Source organism: Akebia trifoliata, chromosome 11 (assembly GCF_017979445.1).
Source record: "Akebia trifoliata isolate Shusen 1 chromosome 11, ASM1797944v1, whole genome shotgun sequence".
Taxonomy (NCBI): domain Eukaryota; kingdom Viridiplantae; phylum Streptophyta; class Magnoliopsida; order Ranunculales; family Lardizabalaceae; genus Akebia; species Akebia trifoliata.
In genome coordinates, this window is record NC_141385.1 from 35,348,094 (window position 1) to 35,369,107 (window position 21,014).

Sequence of the window (21,014 nt, forward strand, 5' to 3'; positions counted from 1 at the left end):
AATAGAAACTCGATCCTATTTTAACTATATTTTTTTTATTTGGGTTTACAATTTTATATGAGCCTAATTACAATTGTAAACAACTACTGAAATTGTCTATCCAAGTGTTATAATGTTTTGAAATGTTGAGATTATAATTTGAGCCTAACCTTTATAATGTTTGAAGAGTGTAATAAGTAGAAGCTGGGTACCAATAACAGGTCTCTTAAGTTTTAAGAATTCAAATATTTGTGACCCTATAAAAGTGTGATTTTTTTAAAATATTATAACATCTACTAATTCGGTTTATGGCAGGAAACAAGAATTATTTATATAAATATGTATTTATCAAAACCATTTAAACCATATTGGAAAGGTTGGGCTCATTTGATTCATTTGAGTCAACTCAGCCTTGATGGATAATGAGACCATCCGAAATTCCATGTTTGAAAGCCATGGGTGACCCATCATAACAGATAATGTGGCTATGAATTCAACTTCAATCACAGATAACTCGTTCGGGCCAACTCAATCTCCATGAATGTGTTCATAAATATAGTACCTTCTTCGGTTCAATTTATGTGAGAATTCACATTTTGTAACAGACAATGCTTCTTTTATGGATAAAAAAAAAAAAAAAAACCTTGAGAAACATATCTTTTAGTCGATTTAAGCATGCTAGGCTATTTCATTGCAATGATATCCAATTATCCATTACTTATCTACCCTTAATTACACTAAAGTTTTAGTCCTTAAGGTTGTTATTGTACTTCAAATTGTGGTCATCATGAAATATTGATTCCTTGTTGATCCCTATAAATTGTGTGAAAATCAAAATTCACTTTGTGTAATATAGCACTTGATAGATAGTTGGCTAGTTTATGTCATCTTACCTTTTTTGTTTTTTGAGGAATTTAAAATTTTATCAAGAGACAAGCAAGAAGAGGACGAGAAGACATCGCAGAGGAAGCAATCTACAATTTTTTTTTTCTTTTTGTGCTTCTCGTGGGTATCCCCACCCTTTGGGTGAGCACGGTCATATGCACCACCCCCTCGGAAGTTCCTCTGTGCGACTAGTTTAGTTGAGGGTCAACCAGACTGTAGAGGGTGGCTCCAATGAATTCATAGCTTTGTGAGTTTCGAACACTTGACCTACCCTTCTTGAGGAGCTTATCAAGCTCGGCTTGCCACTAGGCCAACCCCTTGGGGTTAATCTACATTGTAAATGTGTGAAAAAAAAATTTGACCAACTGAGCAATAAACACAACAAAATGCCTTATTGACAACAATGATGAGTCTTACTTAATTGAATAGGAATTCTTCAAAGAAAAAATCTCTTTACTCCTAAATCACTCGTTTTGTCATTGAAGATTTCCTTATTAGTTTCATTTTAATGTCTTCAATAGTTAACAAATGGAAAAAAGAAAAATCCCAAAAGAGTCCTTCTACATAATTTTAGAACATACTATGAAATCATCTATTCAATCCACTACAACAACAAAAAAAATATAGGGTAATTTAGTAATATCACCATGTAAATGTGGTGATATTAGGTTTATCCCCCGGAAAATGCAATATTAGATTTACCCTTTGACTATAAATCAACACCCCTTTTTAGTTGAGGAATAAAAGGTAAAAAATTTAATTTAGTAATTTCAATTTTTGAAGAGTATTTTAAATAAAATCAAAATTTCATTGTAAATTCATCAATAAAGGGACATTGACTTTCAGCAAAGGGGGTAAATCTAATCTTGCATTTTGTTAGGGGTAAAGTCAATGTCACTAATTTTGCATGGGGGTATTACTGAAATTCTTGAAAACATATGTACAGAAGTATTTACTCAAAGGAAGAATCTTATGGTCATTTTGATAATTAAGGTTAAAATGCATGCATTTGGAGAAGGTTGAAGTATATGAGTTTGGCTTTGCAAACCAATTAATGTAAGATTTAAGGTCATGCAATTTGAAGACATTATAGTAACGACAATATGTATAAAACGGTCTTAGTGAGATCACATGTTTTAATTGAAATTGGATTATAGACTCACGATGAAACCTGTAGTTAATGATATACTTAAGGTAAGACATTGACGATGATGGTGATGACAATAACGACAATTGCTTTTATATTTAAACTAGTAAAGCGCACGTGCAATGCACGAGGATGTTTCCTATTTTATTTCAAAAATATTAATATTGGTCCATGTAAGTGAATTATTACTTAGGGGTCCCGTTCGCCACCCTTAGTTTTACCACACACTTTAACAAACGTGTTTTGTCTTACATGGGTTAGAAGTTTCGGAATGAGCTGATTTTTGGTGAGGATGATCTCTATGGTGAGGAGATCATCCTCACCAAAAAATCAGCTCATTCCAAAACTTCTAACCCCATCAAAATTGATTTACAAAAAATGGACGGTCCACGATTTTTCAACGTGTAAACATGGGGCTAAACATTTCGGAATGGGCTGATTTTTGGGGAGGATGATCTTCTAATCATAGAGATCATCCTCACCAAAAATCAGCTCATTCCAAAACTTCTAACCTATGTAGGACAAAAAACGTTTGTTAAAGTGTGTGGTAAAACTTAGGGTGCTGAACATTTCCCATTACTTAGAGATTTTTTCTCAAAACGAGAGTAAATTGGTAGCATTTTCATCCTTGAGATGCTTATCTGCATGACATGTATTCCCATTTAATCGACACCAAAGAAGAATAATGCCCTAGAAGAAATCAGATCATTGATATATAGTCTGTTTTTAGTGGTGTGAAAATAATATTGATCTTATTAGTTCAACAATAACATGTATAATAAGCTTTGTAATAAAGTAGTAATGTTGAGAAGACCATAACTTAACACACTTAGTGTTTGTCAAGATTATTTTTTAGTACCATAAGTTGATGTCGTTACAAGTTGATCCAATTACATCATACAGTCAGACCAAAAGAGGATCAATACTTGACAGAAAAAATCTATGAAATAAAAAATTACAATGTATCAAAGCTAGTTGACCATAAACTACATATAAATGCATTGGTTACAAGATTACAAGTGCTACAATGAGCTCCTTTAACAATATCAACCTTGTAGACACTCCAATTTGATTGAATAAGCTTGAGAGCTCGTTTGAATCCAATAACGAGGATAAAATCAAGAGAATTTCAATCAATTAAATAGGACCGACTTAAGCAAAACAAACTAATCAAAAGGTGATTAAAAAATAGAATTTTACCTTGGCCTTTAGTAACAAACGGCTAAACATAAGCTTTGCCTAGCCGTTTGTCAGCAAATGGCCAAGTCAACTCTATTTTGATCTGGCTTTGAGAATACACAAGTTTAATTTACACTGACCATTTTTCACATTTTGTAGACACTCCATTTTTTACATCTGCCTAATTTAACAATCTATCACCTAGTTATTGTGGATTCCTAATGTCGAGCGTAGAATATGTGGAAAATTCGAAAGCTTGTAAGAGGTACTCTCCCAATTTTAGTCCTTGCGATTTCATTTCTCTCCTATCTTAACATGTTCAACGTATAAATTACGCATAATCAGGATTGCCACACTCTACACTCGATTTAACAAGTATGTACGCTTAAGATTTGTCATGCATTTTTTATGATCTAGAGACCTCGCAACGTTAGGAAAATGTGATTTCGAGACTTAGACATAATTATATTGGGATACAAAGAAAATACTTGCTAAAGTTCATGAAAATTGACAAAATGATGAAAATATCCTTCATGTGTCCCACATATTTGAAATGTCTCAAAAGTATTTTCATTTATCTCATAATGTAATTTCGAATCTAACGAGACTAAAATTGATGAAACAGAGAAATTTACGAAAAATTACAAACATGACTAAAATGTCATTTACATCGACTTTTACTTAGAAATCTCGATTATTAGGAAAACGTGATTGAAAATAAGTTTTCGATAATATTCATGCATGTCGAGATAATCTATATTTAGGAAAATAAAAAAAGTTCACATGAAAATGACGATTTTTCATATAAAATGATGATAATTTTTTTAAAACATAAAATGATGTTTTCCATTACATGGATTAACACCTAAGGATTATAATGAGATAATAAAAATATAATTTTAATCAAGAAAATGGATATCAAACTCTTATCAATAAAAAATTTACTTATTACACCCTAATTGAAAGTGAAATATTAAATCAAAATAAGGTGGGGTGACCAAAATATTTAAAATTAAACCAATCAACTTGAATCTCTGATCGATTAACTTAAATCACTAACTAAAATATCGATTCCCAGTCAAGTGAGCCGAACCGATCAATTAATTTTTTTTAACCATTTAAAATCAACAATCAATCCTCAATTTAGATAAAACACTCATCGATCCAATAATTAAATCTTCGATTAAGAACTCAATAAATCTAATTCAACTATTACTCAAAGATCGAACCAATCACCCAGTTAAAATTCAATTCATCTAACCAATCAATGAACAAAATCTACTCTAAATTGTTTTAACCAATCAAAGGACCATTGAGTCGCGAAAGCATGTAATCACCTCCTATTTTCTCCACATATGTTCCTGAAATAGTTCAGGCAACGAGGATAGAAAATAAAAAGAAAAGAAAGATAGAATAGAAACGAAAGAAATTAGAAGCTCCCAACACCTAGAGTCGACTAAGTAAAAAAGCTCCAAGAAAGAAAGAAAAACAAAAAAAGGGAAAGAAAAAACTATGAGTAAAACCTCAAACTCTTCTCATACGTCTCTTCTTAATGTATTGTACTGTCTCACTCTCTCTAATTTTATTTTCTAGATAATAGGAACAAGAGGAAGGAGAAGAAGAATAAGTCCAACAACACCCTCTCTCTTCCTATTTTTTTTTTCCTCTACAGCCAAGTCGAACCAGTCCCCCTTACTCTCACGTTCTCACCCCTCTCTCTCTAGAGACCTCTCTTTAACTCTTTTTTCTCCTCTCACGTTCTCAACCCACCCACTTTCCCTTTTACGTTCTCAACCCTCTCTCTAACTCTTTTTTTCCTCCTCTCAACTTTCATCTCTCTCACCTACACTTTCACCTCTCGGTTAGCTGTCCATTACCTCTATTAAATCCCCAACAACACACCCTCTCTCTCCCTTTTTTTTTCCTTTCATTCTTGTTCAGCCAACCACCTTTCGTCTTCCTTTCAGTAGCACCTCATCAACCAGCCAATTTCGTCCTCCTTTCAATAGCACTCACAATAACCCCATCATTCATCTTTTGGCCCTTTGCACTACAGTCTTTTCTCTCGACCTTTCTATTACAACAACCTCGATCATTCCCATTCCCATAACACCACGCAAGCTTTCGTTGGATCCAATTTGAAGATATTACATCGTGACATATCCCAACCATTTGAGGTGAGTGTATTATTTTTAATCATTGTCTTATTTTTAATTTTTTGCACACCTTCTTCGCTTATATCTTATATGAAAATATACATTTGTTCAAAGTAGGCTTTTAGTAGGATAAATTGCTCGAGTTTATGTTTGTTTAAATCATTTATAAAAAAAATTCTAGGTTATCTATTCATTAGGTTTATTTATTTTTATGTTTTCTTTTATTGTCATAATACATTTTCTTTATTCTGTTGATCCAATAATTTTTTTTTTCTTTTACGTAGTAGTTTCATTGATAATGCCGTTCTCTTTGTAATTCATACCTTGGTTATGGTCATACTAATTCATTCTAACGTGGCAAGACTTGAAGCATTCAAAATTTACCTTTGTGTTGATTTAGTGCGTGCATCAATCCTTAATTGATTCGATAGTTATTTGTGCATGTAATACCAATTGACTGATTTGGGAATTATACATGTGAGGTTGTTTGACCAATTAAGTGATTATGTATACACGAAATAATATTTGTCCGAATGATAATTATTCATATTTGGAATGATGATTATTTTGAAAATATTGATACATGTGATATAATTACCAATTTGGAAATAATTGTACAAAAATTGTATTTTTGTCAAGTGAAAAAGTTGTACAAAGCAATGCTCTTTTTTATATATATGCAATAAGTTATATTAAAATTTTAATCAATATCTTGGACAATAAACACAATTTTATATAGTGCACTATTGAATCCCATTGAATAATGAAGCACATCTTTAACCACATAGTGCATTAGGGTTTGTACTAGTGCACATGAAAAGGTTTACTCTGATTGATTCACCGGCCCGAGGTTTACCTTTAACCCTAGCCTACGACGACTAATCACCTTAGATTAGTCGTTCGAATCCACCATTAGTTTTGTGGTTTGTTTTAAATCCTTTGATCTCCTTGGATCAACTATCCAAGATCACTTGTTATATGAGGTTCCATTAATTCCAAAATGATTAGTCGCTTTGGATTAGCTGTCTAAGGGTTGTATTATTCATTTGAGCTATCACTCTAATCAGCCTTCCATTATGGCCAAGGTACAATCAAGACCTCACGCATGGATAGTTCCAACCTTACCTCAATTAAGGATCCATCTTCTTGTCAACCAAAAACACCTCATCCCAAGACATAGTAACATTTGGTCAAATTGCAAACATGTCAAATGCAAGCACTCCTTCAATAGAGTACCTTTGTCCCAATACCTTAAACATGGTGCCTTTACGGTAGATGTATGATCCCAACCAATTCCAAGTCATAGCCAAACAAAGGTAATATGGGGAAACATCTCATTTTATAAATCGAAACTCACCTCTTCTTAGCCCAAACACCTTGAAGTCTGACACTCAAGTACCATCTCAAATAAAGTTCCATGAGGGACATCAATCGTGCATCTCCTTATAAATGATGGTTGAGTACGACCTAAAATGTTAGAACCCAACTTTCAATGTCATAATGTAGCTTTGATGTAAATCCCAACTTTTCTTGATAGTGCACAAATTCCAATATTGGGCAACCAATTAGTATCTCATGTGTTAGGAATACACTCTCAAACCTTGCACACATATATAAAGTGTATTGCTACGTAACTTTTGATATGTCTTCCATCATCATGTTTCCATGTTTGACTTAGTTATGGGTGGTTATTTGGAAAGTACTACATGATATCCAATCAAAGAAGTTGATTAGAAGAGGAACCTCACATGAGAAGAAGAAATTTCATCAGAGGTAGAAATCTCGAACACCCTAAAGTTACCACATCTGTTTTTTTCCATACTTTGTTGTGCACGATAAAATATTTTGAGAAATTACTTAAAGGACCCTAGCGGAGGGATTTCTTTCTAATTAATCACCGAGTTTTGAGCAATTGCTTGATTGTTCAGTTAGTAAAACTTTCTTTTTTTAACAGTCCCTCAACCTTATCTAAGGTTACAATATTTTTGAAATAACTAAACTATCGTTTTTCATCTTCTACACATACTTAGGTTTTCCAATGATAAATCCAATCATTTCCAATGATTTTTTTTTATATCATGAATGACGAATGGAAATGATACACTTATAATTTTGAACATTTAGATGTATTTTTTGATTCATTTTGACGATTTTAAATAAAAAATGAAGAATGAAACTGATATTCATTTTTTTTATAGTGTCGAGCTCACTACTTTTTATTGTTGAGTTCGACAATTTAAAAAAAAAAAATGTTGAACTCCACAATAAAAAGTGGTGAGATCAATGGTGGTAAAACCCACTATATATTTTTTTTTCTTGAGTTTTTTCAATTAAAATACATAGAAAGATTGACTAAAAACTTGACATAACGAAACAAAAATTGAAAACTTATTTTTTTTTACATATATCTTCAAAATCCTTGAAAATGATTTGTTCTTTCTTCTCAAATCCTTTCCATTAGAATGGAGTCTTCGAAATTTGACTGAGATGCTGGAAATTTAATTTGTTTGGACAAAAATGACGAGTTCAAATGGTTAATTCAACAATTCAATCATGAGAAATGTGTGGAGTGGGATTTAGGGATTGATTAGAAATAAAAGTTTTACTAAAGGGACCATTAAGAGAAGTCTTAAAATTTAGTGACTAATTTATAAAGAAATCCCTTCATCGGGATCTTTTATGTATTTTTTCCAAATATTTTTGTTGGTCATTTCCATCCTTTGTATTTTTGCCTGATTTTCAACAGGGGTTTGGTTAAAAAAATTTACTGGTTGGTAGTCCCAAGAACATGCCACGTGGCACAATAAGAAGTGACCATACACAGGAGTGATATAATTGATCAACAGTAAAGTTTTATTGTCTGTTGAAAAAGTTTATGGGCTTTATGGTCAGCAAGCCCATGTTGACAGGATCACGAAGTACGCACACGTAGGTGTGGTATTTTATTGATCAACAGTAAAGTTTTTCTCATCCGTTGAAAAAGATCATGGGCTTTATGCTCAGCAAGCCCACGTTGAAAGGATCACCAAACCCAATTTTCTACAATTTGCAAATAAGAAAATTGGTCAACGAAAACCCTAGAGAGTGTGTGCTACGTGACAAAAGAAACGTGGAGGAGTGAGTAACCTTACTAACCTCCTGGAGTACAGGATCAACATTGCACCACCGCGTTTTAGGGTTTCTGATGTGCTATTCGAGCAGACCTTCTCCAAGCTTTCATTCTATCACTCTAGGGTTAGGGTTTCTGATCCATTTACTCTCTCTCTAAGGTTAGGGTTTTTGTTCGATCCTTTCTGCTACAGTTCGTGAGACTTGGATCGTTCGATCTGCAACAATGCCTCCGCGAACGATGAAGAAAGGCGCGAACGCTTCGGGAACGAAGAGAACACCAGGAAGGCCGGCCAAAGGGACACCGAAGTCCCAAAATCAACAAGAAGTCGCAGAAGAGACGGTGAAGATCGAAGTTAAAGAAGAGATCAAGGTGGATACTGCAATTGAACCTTCGGAACCTGAACCTGAACCTGAACCAGAGCCAGAACCAGAACCAGAACAAGAACCTGAACCGGAGCCTGAACCTGATCTTGATCTCAAACTTGAGACAAACGCATCAATCTCGGTAAAAGGTAAATTTGTCTTTAAAAATTGCTTTTTGAGGTTATTTTATGGTCTTTTTGGGTATTGTTTTATTTTGATTATATGGCTACACAGTCACGGTGGATCTTGCCTATTTTGCATAATTTTGCTGTTTCGATTTATGTGGTTGAAAGTTTTTTTAATAGATCATATTTTGTGTACGCTTATGTTTTGGATCTTCCGTGTTTTAATTTGGTGGGTGTTTTATATGATTTATTTGTTGAAATTAGAAAAATTATAAATAATCTATTTATATATTTTATTTGGTCTACGAAGCTATTTTGTGCATATTTTAGGACTGTTTTTTTCTTATGCGATTGGATAAATTTGATTTGATTTATATACGTTTCCCTAATTATGGTTTTGGTAGATGGATGATGCTTTAGTTTTGTCTTAATTCTTGTGTGTGGGGGATGGGTGGGGCGTGTGTGCAAAGATGGAGCAGATCAGTTTTGGAGTGTGGATATGTATCGATCTGCAGAAGAGAACATTTGTGGAGTTGAATCAGTTTCCAATCTTACTTCTATAGCGGGATTCCTATCTTGGTTTTTTTTGCCTAGAACTCCCTATAGGAGCTGAAGTATTTGGGATATGGTTGTCAAAACTCAAACAGTGGGGAAAAGGTTGGGTACTTGAAAGACTAGGTATCTGTTAAAAAGAGAGAGGGGGGGGGGGGGTTGACTCTAATCAAGATTCAAGAAGACTCTTCAATAAATTTCCTATCTTTATTTTCAATGCCTAGGATTGTCAAATTAAGATTAGACAAATTAATTTGTGACTTCCTATGTAATGATAAAAGATGGGAATCATAAATTTCATCTAGTGGAGTGAAAATTCATATGTTCTGCAAACAAAAAGAAGGTCTCTTGACTAGAAAGTTTCGTGATAGGATCAAGAAAGTTTGTGGAAAGAGCGTAAGGAATTGATATAATGTGAGGAATGTGGGTGTGAAAGTAGTTATTTGATCTCCTAAGAAAGGTGGTTTAATCTCCTATATTAGGATGCAACCAAGTAATGGGTATTCCTGGGATTTTGGCTTCAAAAGGAATTTCAATGATTGGGAGTGTCAAGTGATTGCATCTCTTATTTGCTTAATTTCCCGTTTCCGCCTTCTCGGGGGAGGATGATCTTATGGTGTGGAATGCTTCCGGCAATGGTGTTTTTGGTGTGAAATCTGATTATGACTCTCTCTCTCTCTCTTTTCATTCGTTCATCTCTTTTCTGCTTTTTGTTTGTTTGTTTAGTGAACAATGCTAGTTTCAGCTTTTGTTTGGATGTTTCTTTGTTTCCTTTGTCTTTCTCCGTTTTTTGCTGTGCTTTTATCGCTTTTGAATTTGGAAACACTTGATTATTCGAGTTATTTGTAGTAGTAGCAGATTAATGGTAACTTTTATTTGAATACCAATTTTGGAATTCTGCAAATATTGAAAAAACTTAAGTTTACTATGATGAGTTTTTGTACTTCACCTAATGTTATATAATATTTATTTTCGTTTTTTTTTTCAAATATTTTATATTCTTTGAAAAGAAAAATGAAAAAAGAAACAAGAAAAAAGTAGCATGACTCCCTTTGTTGATTCCATTGATGGAGGGGTGTTGATTATTGGGCTTCAAAATCTTCGTGGTAGCTCTGGTAACAGACCATAAGTAGGACTATTGTTTGCATGCTCTGATGAGGTTGCAGTATTGGTTACTTTTATTCTGCTTTCAGTTTCATTTAAATTCCCCTTTAATCTTCTTGATGGTATGGACGTGAGAAGTTACGTGATCTTGTGACAGAGGAAGATGATATGAAGGAGGCTTTTGACAAGGATGATGAAGATGAAAGGTTAGAACTGGAGGATAATGAAGTGGAATATGAACCTGAAGAAGACGGTGGACTGGACTATGACGAGAAGGAAATTGAACATGGGCATGGTCAGGAGGAAGGAAACTCAGATGAGGAAGAGGCGGTGGAGGGGAATGCAGGTGAAGAAGAAGATGAAGAGGGTGATATGGTTGAGGAGGAAATGGAAGACGTCGCTGAGGAAATTGAAGGTGAAGAGGATGTAGAGCATGGTGAGGAAGAGCAAAATGGTGTGGCGGATGGAGAGGATGAAGAGCATCATGAAGTGGTTAAAGAGAGGCGTAAGCGCAAGGAGTTTGAAGTATTTGTTGGGGGTTTGGACAAGGATGCAAATGAAGATGATCTAAAAAAAGTGTTCAGTAGAGTAGGTGAGGTTACTGAAGTCAGGCTGATGATGAACCCCCAGACTAAGAAAAACAAGGGATTTGCATTCTTACGTTTTGCAACTGTAGCACAAGCCAAACGAGCTGTTAAGGAGCTGAAGAACCCAGTGGTATTTTCCTTGGTCTTATCAAAGTTGAATCCGTTATCCAAATTTCAGGGTATATGTTTGTTTTTGTTTTCTTAACCACCGTGATTCCAGGTAAATGGGAAACAGTGTGGTGTTACACCAAGTCAAGACAGTGATACTCTTTTCTTGGGCAACATATGCAAGACATGGACAAAAGAAGCTGTAAGTGGACTCAATCATCCAATGTCCTATCAAGTTATATTCAACTTGTGTTACTAGAGAGTATTTATTTCCCGTTTGTTCTATATAATTCAGTTGAAAGAGAAGTTGAAACTATATGGAATCGATAATGTTGAGGATTTGATGCTGGTTGAAGATAGTAACAACGAGGGGATGAACCGTGGCTTTGCTTTCTTGGAATTTTCATCTCGTTCTGATGCCATGGATGCTTTTAAGCGTCTGCAGAGGAGAGATGTTATGTTTGGAGTTGATAGGAATGCGAAGGTTTCTTTTGCAGATTCTTTCATCGAGCCAGATGACGAAATTATGGCAGAGGTATATGTTAAGGCTAAACTCTTTCTCATATTACTTAGGGTTGACAGTTGTTGAACCATGTTTTGATGTTTAGATAGTTAAGTTTCAGCCATATATTATGGTATATATGGCTGCAAGTGACAGCTAGAAAATGCAATGTAGACAAAATATGTAGTTCTTTGAGAAGTTTTTCATTTGGTTTCTTTTCTTGGTTTTTATTGTACATCCAAAAAATAGACACAGGTATAATTTTGTACAAGATATTAGTAGTTTCCAGTTTTTCCCCCCTTTTCTGTTTCAAAGGTTTATGTCTGTGTCGAATATAGGCTTTCTCTGTGGATGTGTGAGTTGTTGGATTTGATTAAGTTTCCATGCTGGGCACTTTTTCATGGTATTTAAAGTGAACTTGTGCAATTTGTTGCCTTGGGTTGCATGTCTTTATCTTACCATCCATTTTCAGGTTAAAACGGTATTTGTGGATGGTTTGCCTGCTTCATGGGATGAGGATCGTGTCAAGGAGAACCTCAAGAAATTTGGGGAAATTGAAAAGATTGAACTTGCCCGCAACATGCCATCAGCCAAGAGGAAGGATTTTGGGTTTGTAACTTTTGGCACACATGATGTGGCAGTGACATGCGCTGAAGCAATTAACAATGCAGAGTTGGGCGAAGGAGATAACAAGGTGTGACTTGATGCTTCTAGGATTTCATCTTTTGTTTCTCCAGTGCATAAATTTGAAACTTTGGTTCTATTCGCACATGACGATTTACATCATTATTTTAATTACCTTTCAGGTAAAAGTAGGGCTAGATTATCAAGGCCACTTCAGAGGGGTAGAGGGAAGCATGCTACTCGTGGAGATTTTCGGCTTGGACGAGGAGCTCCTCGAGGTGTCAGGGGTTCCTGGAGTTATCCAGAACCTCGAAACTTCCCGGGCCGTGGTTTAAGAGGTATTGGAGGGCGTTTGGCACCGTCTCGTGGTCGAGGATTCAAGGGGTCTTATGGATTTAGAGAGAGACGTCCTGTTATGGCAATGCCGGAGAGAGTGAGGCCCTTGCCACCCCCAGTGAGGTCGTCCTACAGCAGGAAACCTAGTATGCTTCCATACCTATCTTTTCCCCCCTCTAATCTAATTTACAGTATTAGTTTAATTTGGTTTCTTTCATTTAGCTCTTATGCTTTCCACTTGGACAGTTCCTTCATACCCTAGGGGTAGTTCTAAAAGGGATTATGGTCGCCACGATGAGCTCCCTCCAAGAAGCAGAGTTGCTGTCGATTATGGTTCCCGAGCTGCTACAGAGAGGCGGCCATCCTACAAGGATGACTATCCTTCCCGTGGATCTGGCTATTCTGTTGATGTGTCCCGCAGTGCTGCTCGTGGTCCAGCAAGAAGGGACTATGTGGATGATGGTTATGAGCGAAGATTTGAAAGGCCTCCCCCAAGCTATCGTGAAGGACGTTCCCACGCCTATGACTCAATCTCTGGATCAAAACGCCAATACTCTGCATTGGTTAGTAATTTTATTTGTCCTATGTTTCTAAATTTTTTTTTTCAGGAGGGGGGGGGATTCCTTTTTTTATATACCATTTTTATGGCCATCTTTAATATACAATCTAAGTTTTTCTTTAACTATTTGCATGTTATCAAAGGAGGATGTTCCTCCACGCTATGCTGAAGTTAGTGTTCGCCAGTCAAGGGCTCGTTTGGATTATGGAGTTGGTGGCAGCTCATCTCAATATGCTGATACTTATAGTGACAGGTGGTATATCATTTGGAACTGCAAGTGGTTGCAGTCAATTCCCTATTTTGTGCATCCTTGTGGTTACACTTGTACACATTCTTGACTGTCTTAATGTTGGTAGGCTTGGAAGATCTCAAGTAGGATATGGTAGCAGCAGAAGTTCTCACTCAGCTCAGGAATCACATGGGATGTATAGCAGTCGTCAGGGTATGGATTACAGTGGAGGTATGTTTAAGTTGATGATATGTGCAGCTCATTACATGTTTTGAGTGTCAAGTTGGGTTTCTTGATGCTTATGTGCTTTGTGGTGGTCAGGTTCTTATGGTGGTAGTGATGTTGGTGGAATGTATCCTTCTAGCTTCAGTAGTGATTACATGTCTCGTGGACAAGATGTAAGCTCCTAACCAGCCTGAGTGTAGTGTTGCATGTGTTTCTTCTGCAGTTCTGCCATAATCTGTTGACAATTTATTCCTTATTGATATCACAGGTGGGAAATAGTTCATATTCTTCGCTATATTCCAGCCGTAGCTTAAGTGGTAGCAGTTACCTGGGAGGTGGTGGCTCTGGATCATATTATTAAGGTAAATCAAAACTATTTGTGCCTCTTGTTTGTTATGGATTGCATATAAGGCATCATGTTGTAGTAATTCTTTGGTTGATTATTGTTTGTTGGAAGGCATGGTTTTGCTTTTCTTGTTGCAGTCTGATTGGCAAAAATGTTGCTTTTTGGTCACATTAATTTGTCTATGGCACAGATTTTACAAGAGGCTGCTGTAGGCTGTGGATTATTTGAAGCTTACTCATAATGATGCCTACATTCTTGGAAAGAGAGCATATGTTCCCAACCTCTGTTATTCTGAGTGAAGTAGTGTTTTTGAGTTCCAAGTTCTATGAAACAAGTGCACAATATGGGCCATGGTAGATTTACAGAAGGATATCTTTCTGGACATACTTCTGTATTATAAGGAAATTCAAGTTATTTGGAGCTAAGATCCAGAAAGTCCTAGTCTTGTGGTATGTATGAGATTCATGTTTATTTCTCTCTGCCTAAGAACTCCAACTGATGGACAAAGAGATTTATGCTGCATTGTAAGTTTTAAGTGAGCAAAACATTTGGCTTTATACATAAAAGCTTGAGGTGCTTGGAATGCAATTATAGTTCTTGATACTTTGCATTATTGAAATTCCTCGGTTAAGTTTTATTCGACTTCTTCAATATGGCAGCACTGAACCAATTTGGAAGAAGACAGAGTAAATCACTTGAAATGGAATGGTGACCAATATTTTACTATATGCTAAACCAATTAAGATTGTTGTTATGCTCTGGAAAGAGGCTTCTTCATCCCAGTTTTCATTCTGTAAGTGTAAACTCACGCATGTTGTTTTTACTGGGGTTTGGAAGGGGGGGAAGTACTATCGGCAAAAAAAAATGGTGAATTGTGGTGGTCAGAGCCTTAATGGTGGTTGCATAGAACCTTTGATTGCATATAAAGTTTGAACTATTGGATCAGTTCAGTTCAAATGCACAAGGGTATCTATGTGAGTGAATGTGTTGGTTAGCTTGTGCACTTAGACGCAGCCCAAAAAAAGCAAATAACATATGCATGAAGGAAACATTAGTATGTGGAAAAATGGAAGCCATACTACAAGATCATGGCTTTCAAAGCACACAAGAGTACCCAAGAAGTTTCTCCCACAATGATCTTAGAAACTAATTTCACTTTCATCGTTAATTTCCATGTGGTTTTTTATGCTTGTACTTTGGCTGGAGTTGGGAGGTAATAACTTGTGAAGGTAGGAAGAATAACAAGGGAGAGCTTGTACAGTTTTACCATGGCAGTTTTCTTATGTTTTAAAAACCAATTTCTTAAATGGTTCTAAAAGCAGCGATTATTTGATAACATGAATTACTATTTAACCAACAGAATAGCAGTCAATCAGCCCAATGGTTAGGTAGGTTGATGCCACCATGGCAGAGGTGCTTTATTAGCATTCAGGAAATTATAATCAGTTCAGGTGAATTAGGTGATCCTATATACATCTACACTGGGGCATACTTTTATGACATTTTTTTGTAGCAGGGACCCCATTTGAGCTCTCTGGTAGACACAAGACATATGGGTCTTCTGGATCCGTATTTTATCTAAATTGCTATAATGAATATAGCCATTACTCACAAGGGCCAAGGTAGGACAACTTTTTCCTAGATAAGGATGATTGATTTCAGTTGATATTCTTCTGGTGATGGATGAGTAGAGCACATGATTATTGGATGGTATGAACAAGTAATGGCCCCATTCTAAGGAAGTCTTGAAAAGATATAAATTATATACTGTGGTGGTACCCATTTTGTTCAAGAGTATTCTACTGGGGATTACTTCCACGCGTTGCACTACTACATGTCCTTGGTGATTTCTGCATTTATTTTGTTTGGTAGGTAAAGGGTTTAGTGCTTAGCAAGGGTTTTTTGAACCTAATACGTGGGAACAACACATTGGCATTTTCAATTTCTGCATTTATGACTCTAATATTTTGAAGATTCCTAGATATTTGAGATAAGTATTTGGAAAACCGCATTGATTTAGCATAAGTGGTTTCTTACTGCTATCAAGTAGGTTTTAGCTTTGCTTGATTAGGCTACATGATATATCAAACTATTTTTATCTAATTAGTTTGTGCCATGAAAGGTCAACCTTGGTTACAGTGTCTCTCATATTGGTGAGATATTTGATATTAGGGTGACATAACTTTGTATATTCAAGTAGCTCATATATGAGCGTTAGTCTGCTTTATTCATTTATATACATATACATATATCTGTATATGTAGTTTTTATTTATTTATTTTTTATGTAGGTATTCAGTTCATTTATGTTGTGGCTTTAATGAGTAAATTTTTTATATTCTCAAAGGAAAGATAAGAGGTTGAAATGGATTTTGAACTTTTCAAGCTTTTTTCTCTCTATAGTATTTGACATCTTTGAAGGGTCAAATAAGAATAAGCTCCACGCTGATTGGGGGCGACATCCCTAATGGGTCTGGTTCAAGGATGGAATACTGAGTTTTTGATGGTTCTTATTGATGACCAATTTGTCTATTAGTTCCATGATACATGTGTCTGGTGTGGCTGTTAATTTTTGTTTGACTTGTGACTTACTTTTATTGAGTTGGAAAACACTTTATGGTGAGTTTGCAGAGAACACCGTAAGCTCTCCGATGATCAATGTTTAAGAGTTTTGTTCTCTTATCTTATAACATCAATTTCTAACTGAGCACTTACCAACAACAATAACACTCAAGATTTGGGGTCAACTAAAATAATCCTGTTCCTCCATTTCACTTTGTTTAGAGCTGAGTCTTCTGTTATTAAAAGTAAGTTCGTGTCTGCTTTTACTATCTCCATCTAATTTTCTTTTGGAGTCTCTTTTAGGATCTTCGACTTGAATATTTCTTCAAATTGGAGTTGTAATCAGCCTTCTTTGGACATATAATCTCATTGACTTTCTTCAAATTGGAGTTATAATACCTTTATATCCTATTTGACCCACTCCTACATCTTCTCAAATGCTTTGGATTCTAATTTTATCTTTCCAAGTGTTTCCATTAACCCATCTTAACATCCTTATCTATACTGTGCTGAATTTATTAACATGACACTTCTTGATCACCCAACATTCAACTCTATAAAGAATTGCTGTTCTTATGATCGTATTATAAAATTTCTGTTCTAATTTTTTCGGTATGCGTCGTCACAAGGCACTCCAAACTCACCTCAACTCTAATCATCTAACTCTTCTTCTATGTGGCAACATGTTCCTCATTCTTTAGTCCTTGAGATAACAAAAATGGTCTTTTCGGGATATTTTTACTGGACATTCCTTTTCCTAGTGTAAAATAAGTTTACATTGCATGATACTCATTCTCGATTCTATTTATTCTAAATCCCTTGTACTTGTAACATTTATCTCCATCTTTATCTCTCTCTAGTTTCACCAATATTACATCATCTGCAAATAACATACTCCAAGGTACATCCAACATAAAATGCATATAAGTACTCTTAAGTCAACTCCTAACAATTATTTCAAATGTTATTTTGTGATAAATAATAGTTATTATCATTATGATGATTTGGTAGAAGAAATATTCAGAGAGGTGCTATTATGTTGAGATTTGGATGACCTTTATATTTGGAGATTATGTAGTGTTTTCAGGTGTGAAAATATATTTCACTTCTACATTTCTTTTAAAGTTTGTATTTTACACCATGTGTTAGTTGTAGTTTGTTCTATATTATACATCCTGTTTTCCATGATGTACGTTCTCATCTTGTAATGTGAACCATTAATTCTGCAAACAGATAACTTAAAAGCTAAATGTCTGTACTCTCCTTTTTGTGTACATAATCTGTTTTGTAAAATTAATCGAAAATGTTTGGAGTAGAATGGATTTGTATTTTATTATACTTGATACAATGGAGGGCTGTCAATGGATCATATCAGACTCGAAATCGAATCTGATCACCAGTATCCAACATTAGATTTGGCAATTATTAGGTAGTGTTCAATTTGGTGGTTCTTGATCTTTGAAGGATCAATGAGAGTAAAATTTTGAGGTTGGATGGGTAAAATGTTGTCCTATTCGTCAATTAACTCTTAAATCATTGATAACTTGTATTTTTTTTTCCCCCCTTATACGGCCTAAAAATAAAAATCAGAGAATTTTGTGATTGCTGGTCCAGATCAAGGTTTGGGTTTGATAAGGATTTTATGTTTGGAACTTAATTGTCTTTGGATCAATCAACCATATTGGGCTTAATCTCATGACGTATATATATATATATATATATATTATTTAGAAGTATATTGTTGGTTCAGGTTTTTACTTTGAAGTATGAGTTGGGTCTGGGTCTGGTATGTTTCTTATTGGATTGGAACCAATTTGATCCAAACCTATCCATTATCCATCGACTGACCCTAATACCAGGTTCGGTATCTTTTGAAAAGGAGCAGAATTTAAAAAAAGGAAAGAAAAAGGAATACTCATAATCTAACTTGAAAATTTTCACTTAGTTTGTACTGGGTCGACGTGGTAATATGCACAGAACTGTAGATCTTTTTCCTTGCGTATCCCGAAGAAAAAGATCTATGGTTTGGTGCACTTGTCATGTCAACCGAGTGAATTTTCAAGTTGGAATATTGCGAGTCTAAAAAAATATTGGTCAGTAAAAGTGTCTTTGTGGTAATTGTGCTTCTCCTCACTGGCCCCACAAACATTTGACACAATGGGTTAGATTGTGACCATTGATTTCCATTGAACGAATTGACACTGATCTCGATATCGTAGGTTTCATTTCAACTTAATCTCGTAAATGGGTTGCTTAACAGCATTACAATTATATCCTGTAATTATAGAAATAATCACCAAAAGATGGTTAGTGATCATCAATTAAATCATGCTTGTTAAAGACCTAGATCACTTGTATATGATTGATGGACCCTCAAATGGATGTCAAATATAAATTACTTGTAAGAGAACTTGTATCATCAAACCAAATTAATTATCTAATTACAATAATATTTTAATTTTAATTTTTTTAATTCTTACATATCTGATTATAATACTCAGCCATAATTCATTATAATATTTATTTTTGAGGACATACATGACTCATAGATATTTAAGAATTAAAAAAAGTAATTAATATGATATATGAAATTAGATTATTTATGTGAGTGGATTTCAACATTTTGAGAGCGGGGATTGGAGAAGGATTCACTCTAAAAGCACTAGAACGAGGTTTGAGAGTGGGAACGACACCTCTAACAAAAGGATTGGATCACTAAGGTTTTCCTAACTAAAATCAAATTTCTCACACACGTTCAAAGATCAATCTCATGGTGTTGTAGTATCAATTAAAAATGATAATTTTATAGGGCTAGCAATGGATCGGGTCGAGATCGGAGCAGGTTGATTTTGGACCAATTCAATATAAATTTGACCTAGAATTGATCCTTCGAATTAGGTTTTTTATTGGATTCCCAATACGAGTATCTAAATCCAATCCAATAACAATTGGAATGGGTGCAGATCCAACCTCAACGTATAATTTTCAGAGTTTATCGAATTGGGAAAATGTTGATATAGACCTGATGCCCGATCCAATAGATGATTAAATTGGATCCTTTTTGAAACCCAAATCCTTAATCTAGATCCAAAGTTACCAGATCATTGATAATCGTCCTAGCACATATTGGGAGTCATAATATCAATATTAACGAAGACAATGATGATGATGAAGATAAAGTTGTAGTGAAGCTTAAGAACATCAGCAAGTAACAATGTTCTCCTCCACATCTTCTTGATGAAATCATATACAAATCCTCACCACTAAAATCAACACCATCCGTTACTAGTCTGTAGCAATGAAGTCTTAGGAACTTACATCCATTGAAAGCCGTTTGATTGACTGTAACAAGGAGGAGATGATTGATCAACGATCGAATATTATTTCCTAACCAAAAACTCTCGAGAAATAGATCAAGTATTGATTTATCCCCCTCCACATAAGCTTTGTTGATCATAGCTACAATTCGGGTTTGTTCTCCATTAAGGCTCCTTCCAATGCTACTTCAAGTTCATCTCTAGGGCCAACCATGGTGGGGGCGGGTATGGCTCGAGATCGGTAGCCAATGTTAGGGAGCCAACGATTTGTCCTATATGCCATAAAAGTTTCGGATTGAGCTTATTTTTTGTGTGGTTGATCTTTATGACGAGGAGATCATCCTTGAAAAAATCAGCCCAATCTGAATCTTCTAAACCCATCAAAAGTGATTAGAATTGTGGATCGTCGAATTTTTACCGATGATTTGTAAATCACTTTTGATGGATTTAGAAGTTTCAGATTGGGCTCCTCATTCTAGAGATTATCCTCACAAAAAATATTCATTAAAAAAAAATATTTTTTTAAAAGAGAGGACTAGATAATAAAATTAAAACCCAATTTACGAGATGGAAATTTATAATATCCTGATGATAGATAATCAAATTAAAACCCAATTTACGATTCGATTCTTCCAGCATTCCATGTCGAGTTGCCGGATTTTGGAAGATTAATTAACTTGTTTTAACGGTGAATGTTCTTCTTGGTCTCTGGGGCAGCTTTGGATCAAAGGGTTTTATTTAATTCAATAATCATTCCTTTTTACAATCAAATACGTGATGGGAAATTAGAGTCCCATACGCATATCAAAATATGAAATTGGCTAAATCTCTAAAATAAAAGACAAAAAATAAAAATAATATTTGGTTGATCATACAAAAAATAAAATAGCAAGTAAATCTGAGGGTTTAGATTGCTAGATCGGATCTGTTTTTCATAGTTAACCGTAGGATCAATCGACAACCTCATCAAATTGACTTTCCTATAAAATAGTGGTCATGATTTTATAGTTAAAATCTTG

General features: G+C 35.0%; 1 protein-coding gene and 1 pseudogene across 1 annotated transcript; one reads left to right on the forward strand and one right to left on the reverse strand.

Moving 5' to 3' along the window:
* The first annotated feature begins 8,508 nt into the window (after window positions 1-8,508).
* On the forward strand, window positions 8,509-14,718 carry LOC147391386 (RNA-binding (RRM/RBD/RNP motifs) family protein). Its single transcript, XM_086457372.1, has 12 exons — window positions 8,509-8,969; window positions 10,759-11,318; window positions 11,409-11,498; window positions 11,592-11,831; window positions 12,271-12,494; window positions 12,612-12,904; window positions 13,005-13,321; window positions 13,461-13,570; window positions 13,674-13,777; window positions 13,868-13,944; window positions 14,040-14,133; window positions 14,308-14,718. The coding sequence occupies exons 1-11, from the start codon at window positions 8,681-8,683 to the stop codon at window positions 14,130-14,132; spliced, it is 2,397 nt and encodes a 798-aa protein (XP_086313498.1). The 5' UTR covers window positions 8,509-8,680; the 3' UTR covers window position 14,133; window positions 14,308-14,718.
* A 3,353-nt stretch (window positions 14,719-18,071) lies between these two features.
* Window positions 18,072-20,278, reverse strand: LOC147391387 (uncharacterized protein At1g28695-like; annotated as a pseudogene).
* Window positions 20,279-21,014: the final 736 nt, after the last annotated feature.